The sequence below is a fragment of the Benincasa hispida genome, unplaced genomic scaffold, assembly GCF_027475165.1.
Source record: "Benincasa hispida cultivar pf3 unplaced genomic scaffold, pf3_genome.v1.1 HicScf587, whole genome shotgun sequence".
Classification (NCBI taxonomy): Eukaryota; Viridiplantae; Streptophyta; class Magnoliopsida; order Cucurbitales; family Cucurbitaceae; genus Benincasa; species Benincasa hispida.
The window spans coordinates 17,351-32,413 of NW_028326698.1; the positions used below are offsets into that span (position 1 = coordinate 17,351).

At 34.2% G+C, this 15,063-nt stretch overlaps 1 protein-coding gene across 4 annotated transcripts; it reads right to left on the minus strand.

The window, feature by feature from the left end:
* Positions 1 to 328: 328 nt before the first annotated feature.
* On the minus strand, positions 329 to 9,424 carry LOC150030091 (DNA (cytosine-5)-methyltransferase 1B-like). Of its 4 annotated transcripts, none has more exons than XM_090310076.1 (12): positions 9,174 to 9,424; positions 6,289 to 7,798; positions 4,511 to 6,014; positions 4,143 to 4,307; positions 3,114 to 3,318; positions 2,907 to 3,018; positions 2,560 to 2,707; positions 2,278 to 2,475; positions 1,481 to 1,759; positions 1,242 to 1,403; positions 877 to 1,095; positions 329 to 717 (listed from the first exon to the last, which is right to left on the minus strand). In XM_090310076.1, exons 2-12 carry the CDS (start codon positions 7,794 to 7,796, stop codon positions 568 to 570), a joined length of 4,650 nt encoding a protein of 1,549 aa, XP_090166202.1. In that variant the 5' UTR covers positions 7,797 to 7,798; positions 9,174 to 9,424; the 3' UTR covers positions 329 to 567. The 4 variants fall into 4 exon arrangements, with proteins under 4 accessions (XP_090166202.1, XP_090166205.1, XP_090166203.1 ...); XM_090310079.1 differs by having other exon boundaries at positions 6,289 to 7,820; positions 9,174 to 9,389; XM_090310077.1 differs by having other exon boundaries at positions 9,123 to 9,211.
* Positions 9,425 to 15,063: the final 5,639 nt, after the last annotated feature.

The window sequence follows — 15,063 nt, forward strand, 5'->3', positions numbered from 1 at the left end:
CATCTAAAAGAGAGATCCTATAAGAAATTTCTAGAAAATTTAATTTTTCTCCCATAAAATAACATGTTTTGCCTCTAAATTGTTGCTGATACACTCAAATATAATATCCTAAAAGTTTATTATCAATCAATTTTAACATTGACCAACAATAAAGAACTAAATTTTAAAAAGTTAATGTATAAGGGGTTAAATTGAAACTTTTTACACAATGGAGGACTAAATTGCATAAGTACCCACAACATAAAGATAAAAACATGTACTTAGCCATTCTATTTCAATATATATACAACTACAATAAAAGACAAATGTTTAAAAGGTAGGCAAACACTAAAGGATAACATGGGCAAATATATGATAAATTAGCCAAGCTATACAGCAAGGAATACATTAGAGTGAAATAATGTTCTCTTGGACATAACAAAGCCAGAGATTCTCTTGAAATCTAACTGACTTGGTTAACCCTGTAGTTTAAAATTTGAAGAAACCTGAGGTAATGATGTACAAAGGAAAGATGTGGAGAAGCTAAAACTACAAAGACAAAATTACAAGCTCAAATAGACAATCAAATCAACTCAACACTGATTTGGAGCTTTTCTTCTCTATTGCTTCCCTGAGTTTCCTCCCCAAAGCATATGCCAAAGGAGGAGGAACAGCATTCCCAATTTGCCTGTGTTTGTGTTGAATATTACCAGCAAATTTGTAGCTGTCTGGGAATCCCTGCACAAAGCCAACACACCCATTGGCATCTAACAACAATTGCCAGCCTTCCATGTAACAAGCTTATAATAGCCTACAATGTTTCTTTTAACTAAATTCTTTTTTGCTAAATTGTAAGGATTCCATTTGATGAAAGAGAGAATGGAAGTGAGAACTTACTTGAGATCGAGCACATTCACGGACGGTAAGTATCCTATCCTGTTCAGGGTGGAAACACATTCCGACCTTACCCATTGGTTGTGGGTCGGTAATTGAAGTGGGGAAGTTCCCTTCCCAATCCAACCGGCCAAACAAACCTTTCCATTGGTTGTGTCTCTTGGCTGTGTTGGGCAGGCACCAGGGTATCAAGTCATGCATTTGTCCAGTTGACAACCGAACCTGATGACACAACATGGGAGAAAGGAGGGAATAAGATCAAGATGGAGCCAAGTATACGTACACAATCCATCTAACATTTTCTCCAAATGTTGGATACTGAATACATTCATAAACTAGAAGTGGTTCCATCATCAGAAAGAATATACCTTCTCATCTGGAAGATCGCGCCAATCAGCACCTGGGCGCTTTGGAATTCTTTGACATCTAATAAGATTTAGCTCGTTCATTTCTTTTGATATATGATCATTCAAGACAAGGACATCTCCTCGAATCTTCTTCTGGAACCAAGATGTCGGTTCGCTCTTGTACTGCATCAGAAATGAACTGATCAGCAGAAAGATAACAGAACATACATACTTCATCAGGAAAGGCAAACAACAATCACCTCCATTGTTGTCACAGAAGCCCCATTTCCAACAGCTGGTAGATCTCCAATTGTATCTCTGACAGTAATTGGACGAAAAGGTGCACCTCCTGCAGTACTAGGAACAGCAGCATACCGAGTATTTTCAGACAATAAAATCTTGAGCTCCGGGCTACCAAAGACATGCATTGGCTCTGGCCATTCTGGTAGAATTTCCTCGGGAGACGCTGCCCATATGAATGCACGTTTTCTAGATTGAGAGATCCCATATGCCCCGGCCTCTAGAATCCCAAATCTTACCTATAATAATTGAATGAATAAAACATAAATCTTAAGCCCATATATACATTTTTAACACAAGAAACTGGGATACAAATTGTGCAGCATACAAATAACGAAGTGATAAAAAAATTTCCTATTGTTGCAATCAAGCAATGCGTGAGTAGCATACAGGTCAAACAAACTTTTCCTAACAGAAATTTGAAGAAAATTTGTCATACTTCTCATAAATTAATGCTTTCATTGAAGAAATTAGAACTTAAGAATCCAAATAAATCATTATAAAAGATAAACCACAAAATGAACTAAGTAATTTGACATACTTGGACCCTCCCTCTTTTGAGCACTCTCACAGTCTCACTAGGTTAACTGAATCAATCAATACCCTCCTTTCTCATTCCCAAATACTACCGTTCCCTATCTAAAGACTAATATATCCTCTATTAATTCCATCACATTCTCAACTATGAATAAAGAAACGCTGCAGCCAACCAAGAACTTCGCTTTATACTGAGACAAAATTGGAAAACTGCAAGTACCTGATATCCCATCTCAAGAAGTGAAGCTAATGTAAGGCGAAAAGTCTGCCCTTTATTGAATGAAACAAAATTCCTCACATTCTCCAGAAGAAAATACTTTGGACGAAAGTATTCGGCAAAGGATAAGAATGCCAAAATCATCTCACATTGGACCTTACTCCAAGTACTCTGATTAAAACGATTCATTCCAGAAAAACCCTGTATGCAGAAAAATATTAGAACAAAAACAGGTTTGGATATCTCATGCTCCACTAAATGTGAAATGGAAGATGTTAACCATACCTGACAAGGAGGTCCTCCATTGATGAATTCAACTTGTCCTGGACGAGGCAGATTATTGATCTCCTTGTCATCAAGTTTTTCTGCTAGTTCAATGGCTTCAGAAGTTGATATACAATCATCTGCATCACCACATGCTTTCATGACAGCCCTGCATTAAAATCAATACAACACAAAGTAATCAGAGCCAAAAGTAAACTGTAAAAGCAGAAACAAGGCTCAGCATGAAAACTGTATACAGCTCATTTGAGAACGCCAAAGGTGCACAATCAAAACTGGAAGGAAAATAAGACAATTCCAATAATAGAAAAAATATATATATTTAAGCACAATTTTCATCCGTGCTTCACCTTAGGATCACATTGCAATTATTTACAAATGTCAATGCCTCTGGATGATTGAGACTAAATGCTTCACCCGCAGGCTCTTCATATTCAATGGCCCATTTGGTAACTGAAACGCCTATAAAAAAGGCACATTACCCACAATGTGAGGTCAGTCATCAAAAGTAAGTTTAGTTTTTACTCAAGCTAGTAACGACAGAAAATTGAAGTTACCTGCTTGCTGCAGACCCTCAGATAAGCCCCCACATCCAGCAAATATATCCAGAGTAGCCAAACGATTTTCAAGTGGCATATCTTTTTTGCTCTCAGTTTCATCAGGTATAATTTCTCCTTCTTTACACTTCCCTTTTTTCTTTCTTTGTGCAGCATCATTAATTTGCCTTTCGGAAGAGGAACTTAGTTTCACATTAGCTGGCAACTGAAAATTTTAAAAAAATAATAATTAATTAATTAAATTAAATTAAAAGGATATTAAACATTCAGGGAAGAAAAGTAAAATTCAAGAAACGTTCTGGTCAATGTGAAAGCAGAAGGTGATAGGGATGCCTACAAACTTCACTTAAGCACTATCCCATTCAAGATCCAACCTATTAGTATCAAACATAATTTGACAAATTTCAGAAATCCAGTAGAAATCACAGCAAAGTCACAGCATAAGACTATGCTACTCTTCCAGCTGAGCTGATGCCTGATAGTCAATGCGTTTTTTGAGAAAGCATTGACTATTGATGCTAGTCCACTGATTTAGAGCAGCGATCACAAGTTAGTGGGTGAGTCCACTCTTGTAACCAGTTGACAAGATTTTAGTAGAAAAGAAATGATTGAGGGAGAGAATATTGAACATGAGTATCTAAGGAAGGCATTTGTCAGACTCAGTATAGAAAGTAAAGGCTGAGAGTGGGAAAAATTCTGATCTTTCCCAAGCGTTGTACACTCTGTTGTGCATGACTAAAGAAGAGATTTATCACCAGCCTCCATAGTATGTCCGGTGAACCTACCATAGTGGGAAAAGTTGTGCAACCATGGAGCACATGTGAAACTAATTGAGAAACTCACTTCTCTAATTCAGCTAACATAAATCAAGAATTAGCCACCTCATCGTAGAAGGCCAAAGCTAGAACCAACTTTTATTCATATGTAGAATTGTTCTCTTCCTTGAAATTCAATATCCAATATCTTTCATCCTATTGTGGAATTCACGTGATCAATTATTTTGTTTAAATTCACACCAGAAATAAGTACCTTTTTGATAGCTCCCTTCTCTGGATCATAGAGATGTTCGCAAAAGAAGATGTGATCAAAGATAGCAGGACAGTTTGCAGCTGGGATATCCTGCTTTTTCCGTACTTCACACTTTCCTTCTATAGCAGAAACAGGCTTCATTGTTATTTCATCACTGTAATACAGCTGAAAAGAATTGCAAGTGCTACTAATATTAATAACAATGAAGAAAGTCCACAAACAAATGTCAGAAGAAAGCAAGCAAGATTCAGTAATCCAGTAAATAAGAAAAATAGAGTTCCAAATGCAATGCAGGAGTAAATTTGATTGCTTATAAAGAACTAATCCCATGCTATTCCAAATTTTATAGGTCTAGAAAAAGTACTTACTTCTCTAATATCTGAGCAGTATGCCTTTTCTGCTGAAATATCCTCTGGTCTAAAAAATCTCCTAACTTTGATCATAGTTGATACTGGACAAGGTTGTTTTGAGCCCTTGGATGTTTCAATGCCCAACAATTGACAAACAACATAAGCATTGAGGCCTACATTTCTTCCGCCCTTGAATGTTTCAATGCCTCTTTCATCAGTTCCAAAATGATGAGGAGCTAAGTAAGCATAATCATTAACAGAATAGTCAGCTCCCCCATATGTGAAGCTCGTCAAAGAAGAATGCAACTTCATGGTGTCATCTCTTTGGGCTTCCTTTAGTTTACAAGAATGGCAATCTCCGGTTCCCAGGCCCATGGTCTCTTTTGGAAGACAAACGAAAGCACCTTTTTCAGGCCAATATAAGCTTTTACAATAGAACTCCATAGGTAGTCCTCTACGTTTCCTCTCCTCTGCTCTTTCCTCATCAGCCTTATCCTTCTTGACATTAGCCTTGCGGTGTTGATGTCCCCAAGGCCTCATGCAACTCTCTACAACCACTTTTTCTTTAATTTCATTCAACTCAAAATCCAGGCAATCATTGGTAAGAAAGACCTCCTGCTCCTTGGCAGCATTGCCTAAAACAGTCTCCAATCCTCTAACCACCAGTCTACCGTGAACCATTTTTCTTGCATTGGATTTTTCATACATGTACTCCACAAGATATATGGCAGGCAAGTCATGTACATTATCCGTTTCCACAGACACAAAACCACCCACAGCAACCAAATCTCCATGGACAATGGCTTGTTTGTAAAGAGGATAGCCTTGACTTGTTGTGCCTACTATTTCACCATCCCATTTATTTTTTCCATCAGATTGCTTCCTCTTAGCAGGCTTTACTACAGGTTTTGATTCCTCGGCTTTCAAATCCACTTGACCATCGTCCTCTTCAACCTCTTCCGATTCTTCGTCTTCAACCTCCTCTTCTTCCGGTTCATCTTCTCTTGTTTCATTATTATCTGCCTCTTTCAAGTCTTCTGGCGAATAATTTGAGTAAAATTCTCCCCAAATCCTGTTTATCAATCTAGTAGTAGTAGCAGGCATAGCCTTTCTCGAAGTTACAGGTTTCATTGAAGCTCTTGGATTCATATTTGCCTCCTGCTTTAGAACAGCCTTCTTCTTTACCAACCACTTGGTATGATGCCTTTCCTCCATTTTATCACTAAGCCCAGTTATAAAGGCACACTTCCGGATCATATCATCTGGATATTCAGAAAAGGTTTGCAGTATTATCTGTCCATGTACCACCACATATCTCTCAACAACCGATGGGATGGAAGAGATATAAGCAGGATTGTTCTTATCAAATTCAGAAATTTTTTTGATAATAACTGCAAAAGAAAGCTTTGAGGCACGACTCTGCTCCTTCAGTAAGGTAATAATGCTTATTGCAAGCCTTGCAGTTTTTAGTACTGTTTGATACCATGGAGCATACTGCTTGGACGGCTTTCCCAATCGATACCTAAAGGAACAATTAGGGAACAGGAGATATTATGATAAAATGGAACTTGTGTAAGAAGAGGCGAAGACACAATATTAGCAACAACTTTCATACTTTGCAAATAGTACAGAATTTTACTACTTAGTATTTCTCCATGCATATTCTCCTAAAGAAAGAAAGAAAGAAAACTTCTCTTAAGAAAGACATTTTTCTTTTTCTTTTAATTAAATATGAAGAGTATATGATCCTTTGAGCAACTTGTCTTCTAATGCAATAGGTTAAATAGTCATATTACCAGGCCATGTCAGTGCGAATTGATATGAACACCATTGAAGATCCAAATTCAATCATCCACTCCTTTATTGCACTCAAATAAATTGGAATCCCATCCGTGTTCTGCATTTGAGACGAACATGACTGACTAGTATCAGCATCAAGACAGAAACCACTACCATCGTCAGCAGTTGTGATCCCCGACCCATATATTGTCACATCAATATCATCACAAGGTTTCATTGGAAGGAGTTCTAAAGAAATAAGCCGGGAATCAGAGTTGTAAAGGGACCAGTCATGAAGCATGCTTCGAGGAAGGTCATCAGGATCACATATATCCATATCCCCATCGAAGATAAGAAACTCATCCATTTCGTCCTTTGTAGTTTTGTAATAGGCTGGTAGAGGATAGTCATTTGCAATTTCGTCCTCGTTGATTTTGATGTAGAACTTGTTTGATGAAGTAGTAGAACGCTGATTTTTTCTTTGCTTTGCGGATCGCCAATACTCCTCTTCTTGAAGCAACTTAGCCAATTTCAAATCCTCATCTTCCTCGGCTCCAGATCCAGGTATATTGGGAGGATTGCGTTGCTCTCCATCTTTAATCTTCAAACCAAGATTTGTGGACCCATCAAACGAGCCTGCATTTGGTAGCAAGTTCCCTTGTTTTCTGCTTTCATCCCTTAGGGCACAAAGCACAGGCAAGTCTGTGAAAACCTGGTCATTTTTCTTGGATGTATCATCTAAACCAATAAGTTGATTATATATGAATTCCCCCTGCAAGAAGATAAAATCTTTGACAGACATCCCAGCAGGAAAATTTCTACTACTGTTCAAGGAGCGTACTACTCCAGCAAGCAATTCCTCCAATGTCAAATCTGGATTCCCACCAGAAGTCCTTGCCAATTTCTTGTAGACCTCCACACAGGCATTGGCTTTTTCATAGAAGATATTGTATAGTTTTTTGTATCCACCTGCAGGCCTAACACAATCATAATCAGCTACATCGGTGGAGATCCATATAGTTGGTGAACCATCTTCATAACCAGATATTGTCCAAGACTCAATCCGCCCAAATCCTTCACACCTAACGCCCTTATTCTTCTCTTTATCAGGGGTGTCTTCAAAAGGTAAGATAACACCTGAAATGAACAAATCATTTACTTCTAACATTTCAACAGCCTGTGGCTTTCCATCCTCATCATGAAATGTAAATTCAGTTAGTCTCCTATTTGGCCGAGAATCATCCAGGCCTGACGTCGTCAAGCCAACTGCAGCTATCTCATCTTCCACTGTCACCTCCCTTTTGCATTCAATAACAGAAGATTTCTCCGGTAATGGAATAGTTTTGACCTTAAAATCTGAGCATGCAGCAGCACGCTTTGGCATTTTCCTAACACCAACAACCTGCTCACCATTTTCTGACCTATTTCTCTTCTGCTTCGGTTTGACTGCTTTCACATTTTTCGTGTCCGACTCCTTTAGATCATTGGATGTAGCCATTAATTGGCTCCTAGTCTTCTTCGCCATACCTTTAATACAACATCCATTTAGCTAATTGACGAAAATGGGTTAAATCAGAAACAGTAAAAATACTCCAATGGACGTTAGGCAGATTAGACAGAAATGTAGAAGCATCATGTACAAACTTGAGCAAACAGTATAGGGCCATCATGAAGCAAAAATGGAAATCACAAAAAGCATATTAAAAAATATCTACAAATTTCACCACTAGAAAGACAAAACATATATAAACTATCATTTTTGGGGAGATCAAGTGAACAACAAATCAGATAAGAAAAATGAAAAATAAGCTTGATATGTCTGGTTCAGAGACGAGAAAAGCAGCTACTTCGCAATGTTTACCGAAAAATTAATACCAAAGCCAAAAAAATGCAAAACAGAAAAAGTAAAGTAGAATCTACAAGCCGATCCTTCTCCATGCATGCTGTCTCTACTCCAACAAAAGGAGCAGAAGCATTGAAATATCGTTCAAACTGATAGAAAAATTGATATCATTTTCAAAAATTCATGCCGATCAAACAAACAAACAGACCGATGCAAAACCATCAAGTAGACTAAATCCTCGTAACCCAAATTTGAAAATGCATCAACACAATCCCAATCGAATCGATCTCAAAAACCCAGAAACAAAAACCAACAATGTAATTCCTAAACTTCAATTCAAGAAAACCCAATCAAACAAAACCCGCTACAAGTCGAAAAATGAGACGATCAAGAAAAGTCGGCAAGTGGGCAGTATAATTTCAATGTCCTAATCATCTGGGGGGGGCTTCATTAGGAGCAGGATTTGTTGTTCACTTGATTCGCCTGAGCCAGTGAGTGAACCATGAACTTCCCTCTGTGAGAACAGAGAGGAATAAGAGCAAAAGAAACACGACGACGACGACCAAAATGGGTTAATTCCGCGAAAAGAAAAGAAGAACGAAAGGAGGAGGAGGAGGAAGAAGAAGAAGAAGCGAAGGTGGTGCCCGAGGATCCAACAATGGCGGCCATTTTTAGAGGATCCACTTATTTATAGTGAGCCGTCAGCAAAAATAGAGAATAGATTTGCTAAACTAAATAGTAGAAAACAACTAGAAAAAGAAAAAGGAAAACCCACGAAAACCCAGAAAGCAAAATACCAATCAGCTTCAGGGTATCAAACAAATGCTGGAGTTAAGCCAAAAGAAATCCAAAAAGGAAGAAAACCCCACCACAATACAGAACAATAGGCAGTTAAACAAGCAAAAAAATACCAAGAACAACAGATCCACCTCCTACATTGCCAAAAAAGAACCAAAGACAACAAAATTGGTTGGTTAAATAGTGTGATTTCAGGGGAAAAAGAGATACCCAGATGCAAAATCGATCCATCAAAATCATGAAAAAGGTGAAAGGACTGACCTGAAGAATGTAGAGCGGCAAAGAAGGAAGAAAGGGGGGAAATGAGGTTTTGGGAGAGATGATTTGAAAGAAATAAAAAGAGAAAGAGGGAAAGAAGAAGAAGAAGAAGAAGGCGGGATAGTGATAAGGGGGAATGGATTTTGGTATAATTTCGAAACAAAATTTCAGTACAAAAAAGGGAAATGAGTGTGGCTTCCCGCGTTTGCACTTGGCGGGTATTCAAGGCTAATGCCTGCACTCTCTTTCTTTCCAATTTCTACACACAAACAAATTGCTTTTTTGACTTCGCCTAAACATTAATGACATTGCATTCTACCTCACTTCTTGACCTAACGCTTTTAACACTAAAAATTAAATTACAAATATAACCAAATCCATCAGTGATATATCATCGAAAGACTTCTATTTATAATAGATTCTATTGTTTATATATTTCTTCCAGTGATACATACACTAAATAATTTAAAGATCTTATTTTGAACTTCGAATATATGGTTGTTAAGAGCAATGTTCAAAATATCGAGGTCCCGATTTTATGGAAATATCGTTATCGATGGGAATTTTGGGAAACTTTATGGAAATTGATAGAAATTGTTCTTTGATTGTGGTTTTAACTAGACTACAATCCACGAATTTTAATCATCATTTATACAAGGTAAGTAACAATTGGATGTGCATTGTGAATGTCTGTATAAATATCGATGCAATAACATAAATTTTTTAAAAAAATAAATGAAAAAATCATTACAAAATACAGTATGAATATTTCGAGATGAAATGATGTGAAAATTTAATGAAAAAAGTTTGAATGAGATTAAAAATAAATGTAGTTTCATCTCTGTTGTTATTTTCAATTTCAAATTCTTTATAAATGAAAGTTTTGGATTGAAGGCAAACTATAAAATTTGGAATTAGAAAAAGTAACATGTTGAAAAAGATTCGCTCTTCGTTGAAAATGATAATAACACGTGAAACTATACAATTACATGTAATTAGAATTACAAAACTGAAGAAACAAGCTAACGCGGTTGATTCTTAAAAATAATAATTAAAAAAACTCAAATTTTTGTCGAAATGGGGAAAACGAATGTTACCAAAATTGTGAGACTATCAAAATCTCGAAACTTCGATTGAATTTTTTTCCATGGTTAAGAGTAGCCGATTGAATGGTTATTAAAAAGACGACGTGTAGCGAGAAAGTAAGGGATACTCGTACTTTGGCCATTAACTTTATGCGATATATATCAAATTATGTTTATATTGGTTTGGTTCATCTTTTAAAATGGTGAGATGATAGAATCAAAGCCTACATTTAAAAAATAATAATAATAAAATAAAATTAGAAAAAGTTTAAATTCATAGCTAAACAATTTGTATTTATAAATAGGAAAATTTTCACAAATAAAAAAAATCAAATTATTTATATAAATAAAAAAAAATACACACCGATAGATTTTCTATCGGTATTTATCACATAGTATCAATAATGATTGATTTCTATCGGTTTCTATAAATTATAGATACTAATATATTTCTATCTGCCTTTATAAAAAAATATTAATTTTTCTAAATAGTTCTTATTTTTCTATTTTTAAAGATTCCTTTTAAATATATTTTTTTTTTCAATGTAATTATTGGTTATGTTTATATATTCGAGGTCAAACTCTATCATTTATGTAAATGTTTATCGGTGAATATTTAGTTTTTTCTTCCTAAAAGAAAATATTTTACTTTATAACTAGTTAATTATAAGCTTTTTCTTAAAAAAAAAAAAAAAAAAAAAAAAAAAAAAAAAAAAAAAATTATCCATTTGAATTTGAATTTGTTTGAAATGAACTTTTCTCTCTTTTTTTTTAAGGAATCTTAATGAATTATTTCCAAGAATTTATTGATCTTTCCATATTTAGATATGCTTCCATATTTGGTGCTTTAAATTCATTTAAGTTGTTTTTTTGTTTCTTCATAATTTTACATTTTGAATTTATTAAAGCGGATAGTTTATAATTAAAAATACGATAAAATAAAACTATGAAATTACCGTTACTTAGTTGACAGCGATGATAGAAAAGAAATCTAATATTTAAGAAATTATTTTTCTTTGTCGTATTTCACTTAGGTTAATAATGTTACGTATTTGATAAAAAAATTCAATGTTATAAATCAATGTTGTTTATAAATATTTAATGCTAATTAAAATTTATACATTACGAAAAAAAATACAACAAAGGCCATGTGTTAGGCCCCCGCAAGAGATTATCTATCAATGAGAATAAAAATGACTCATCTCATTTCTATTCATTATGTTTACTATATTTTATAATGGGAATCAATGGTGAGCCTATAAGAGATGTTCATGTGACGGGGATGAGGAAGGCTTTCCCATCTCCTATTTTAGTTCTCATCACTATAAAAATTTTCTTGGAATTAGGTTCCCCATAGGAAATAACTTCTTTGTTTATTTCTAACCAAATAACATTTTTTTTATATATTAAATTAGTCGTTTACTATACATTTTTATTCAAAGAAAACATTAAAAAAAAAGTTATGATAAACACCGTTCCCATGAGGTTTCTCGAGAAACGTGTTTCGTGAAGTTGAACTTGAGTCGGTGTTAATGTTGAGGTTGAATTGATGCGATGTGATTCGATCTCTAGTACTTATCATCTGATTCTCTTTCTCGATTGGGTGAATATGAAAAGAAAAACACCGAACGTTGGAGTCTTGGGGAGTCTTCTATTTGGTGATGAATTATCTCTAAAATGCGGAATTGTTGATCATTGCAAATTAGGAGAGCTTCTCTAGCTCTTTGATGGGCTTCATTGGTCAATGGGCCTAACCTTTGGGCCTAATGAATTAGCCTTGTGTCTGGCCTTTAGGCCTAATTAATTGGACTTAGGTCAATTATGGCGTTTTGGGCCCACATTAAGCCCATATTTGGGCGTATTTGGGCCAATGCCCAAATTATAACGTCAAATTGGGCGAAATTTGATGAAAACAAAGAATTTTTTTCTCAATTTCGATTCGAGACACATGTCAACTCTTAATTGGTCACAAATTTGACATTTTGGAATTCTATTGTTAATTTAGCAAATGACGTGGCGGTCCGTGGTTGATCCCAAATTTCTCCTCCAACAAACACAATAATATTTATGTGCAAAGTGCAAAGATATAAATAAAATATTCAATATCATGATTTTTATAAGTTAAAAGGAATGAATTTGCATTTAGGTTACTTAGATTTTGAACCTCTCAAATTTTATCCGCATAAACAATGTGGTTGAGGGATTCTATAATATCAGATGCACACGAAATAACTTAAAATCTTATTTGGAAGTTTGAATATGCACTTATTAAAAGTAGATCCATGTAACCATGTTTAACTCATTATTTGGCCCACCAACTTTGAATTTTTTTCCATAGTTAAGAGTAACCGATTGAGTGGTTATTAAGAAGACGACATGTAGCGAGAAAGTAAGGAATACTCATGCTCAGGCCATTAACTTTGTGTGATATATATCAAACTATGTTCATATTGGTTTGGTTTAACTTTTAAACTGGTGAGATGATAGAATCAAAGCCTACATTTTATCAAAGTAAATCGATGAGTTAAAAAATGGAGATATTAGAAAAAGTTTAAATTAATAGCTAAACAATTTGTATTTGTAAAAAGAAAAATTTCCACAAATAGAAAAAATTTTAAATTATTTATAGAAATTGAAAAGAAATATACAATGATATATTTTTTATCATTATCTATCACTTAGTATCAATAATAATTGATTTCTATCAATTATAGACACCGATAGATTTTTATTAGTCTCTATATAAAAAAAAAAAAAAAAAATAGCAAATAGTTTTTTTATTTTTCTAGTTTTAAAAATTCCTTTTAAATATATATATTTTCTCAATGTAATTGTTGGTTATGTTTATATATTGGAGGTAAAACTCTACCATTTATGTAAATGTCTATCAGTGGATATTTAGTTTTTTTTCTAAAAGAAAACATTTTACTTTATAACTAGTCAATTCTAAGCTTTTTCTTTTTTTCTTTTTTTTTTTTTAAAAAAAAAAAAAAATCATATAATCCATTTGAATTTGAATTTGTTTCAAAAGAAGTTTTTCTCTTTTTTTTTCCCTCAATAGAAGGAAACTTAATGAATTATTTCCAAGAATTTATTGATCTTTCCAGGTTTAGATATGCTTCCATATTTGAAGCGTTTTTTTTCTCCATAATTTTACATTTTGAATTTATTAAATGGGATAGTTTATAACTAAAAATACGATAAAATAAAACTATGAAATTAACATTAGTTAGTTGACAGTGATGATAGAAAAGAAATTTAATACTTAAGAAATTAATTTTCTTTGTCATATTTCACTTAGGTTAATAACGTTACATATTTGATAAAAATTTCAATGTTATAAATCGTTGTTTATAGATATTTAATGCTAATTAAAATTTAAGATTGAAACTTTATATTACATTACATTACAAAAAAATTAAAAAAATTAAAAAAAAAAAACAACCAGAACCATGTGTTAGGCACTTGCAAGAGTAATCAATCGATGAGAATAAAAAATCGTGGGACTCTTCTCATTTCTATTCATTATTTTTACTATACATTGTAATGGGAATCAATGCTCAGCACATTAGAGATGTTCATGGGATGGGGATGAGGAAGACTTCCCCATCTCCTATTTTAGTTCTCATCACTATGAAATTTTTCTTGGAATTAGGTTCCCCGCACGAAAAACACCCCGTTTGTTTTTTTTGTTTAACTTATTCATTTTTCAACAACTTATGTGTTTATTTCTAACCCAATAACATTTTTTTATATTAAATTAGTCGTTTACCATACATTTTTATTCAAATAAAACATTAAAAAAATATATATATGATAAACACTGTTCACACGAGACTTCCTGTGGGTTGAATTTGAGTTGGTGTTGATGTTGAGATCTTTAGTACTTGATCCTCTGATTCTCTCTTGGTTGGTACGTTGGAGTCTTGGGAGTTTTCTGCTTGGTTTGCTGAACCTTACAAATGCGGGGAGCTTCTCTATTTACAAAGTTCACTGATAGGCTTTATGGGCTTGAACCTAATTGGCCCATGGGCCTGGCTTAATTGGTCAATGAGCCTAACCTTTTGGCCTAATTAATTAGCCCTGAGTCTGACCTTTGGGCCTAATTAACTGGGCTTAGGTCAATTTTGACGTTTTAGGCCCACATTAAGCCCATATTTGGGCGTAACTAGGCCAACGCCCAGATTATATCGTCAAATTGGGCGAAATTAATTTTAACGAAAACACACAATTTTTTCTCAATTTCAATTTGAGATACATGTCAACTCTTAATTGGTCATAAATTTGACGATTTCAAAATTCTTCGTTAATTTAGCAAATGACGTGGCGGTTTGGTCCCAAATTTCTCCTCCAACAAACACAATAATATTTATGTGCAAAGTGCAAAGTGCAAAGATATAAATAAAGTATTTAATCTCATGATTTTTATAAGTTAAAATGAATGAATTTGCTTTTTAGGTCACTTAGATTTTGAATCTCTCAAAATCTATAGGTATAAACAATGTGGTCGAGGATTCTACAAAATTAGATGCACACGAAATAATTTAAAATCTCATTTTGAAGTTTGAATATGCGCTCATTAAGAGTAGACACATGTTTAACTCATTATTTGGCCCACTAACTTTGAATTATTTTCCATAGTTAGGAGTAGCAGTGGTTATTAAGAAGACGACATATAGCGAGAAAGTAAGGAATACTTATATTCTGGCCAACTTTGTGTGATATATATCAAATTATGTTCATATTGGTTTGGTTCAACTTTAAAAATGGTGAGATGATAGAATCAAAGCCTATATTTTATCAAAGTA

Bases quoted from the DNA above. Each gene is read 5' to 3' on its own strand.
- LOC150030091 (XM_090310076.1), bottom strand. From the start codon at position 7,796: ATGGCGAAGAAGACTAGGAGCCAATTAATGGCTACATCCAATGATCTA. The intron at 4,308-4,510 runs GTAAGTACTTTT...AATTCTTTTCAG, and splicing joins ACTGCTCAGATATTAGAGAA to CTGTATTACAGTGATGAAAT. The intron at 3,319-4,142 runs GTACTTATTTCT...TAAAATTTTCAG, and splicing joins AGAAGGGAGCTATCAAAAAG to TTGCCAGCTAATGTGAAACT.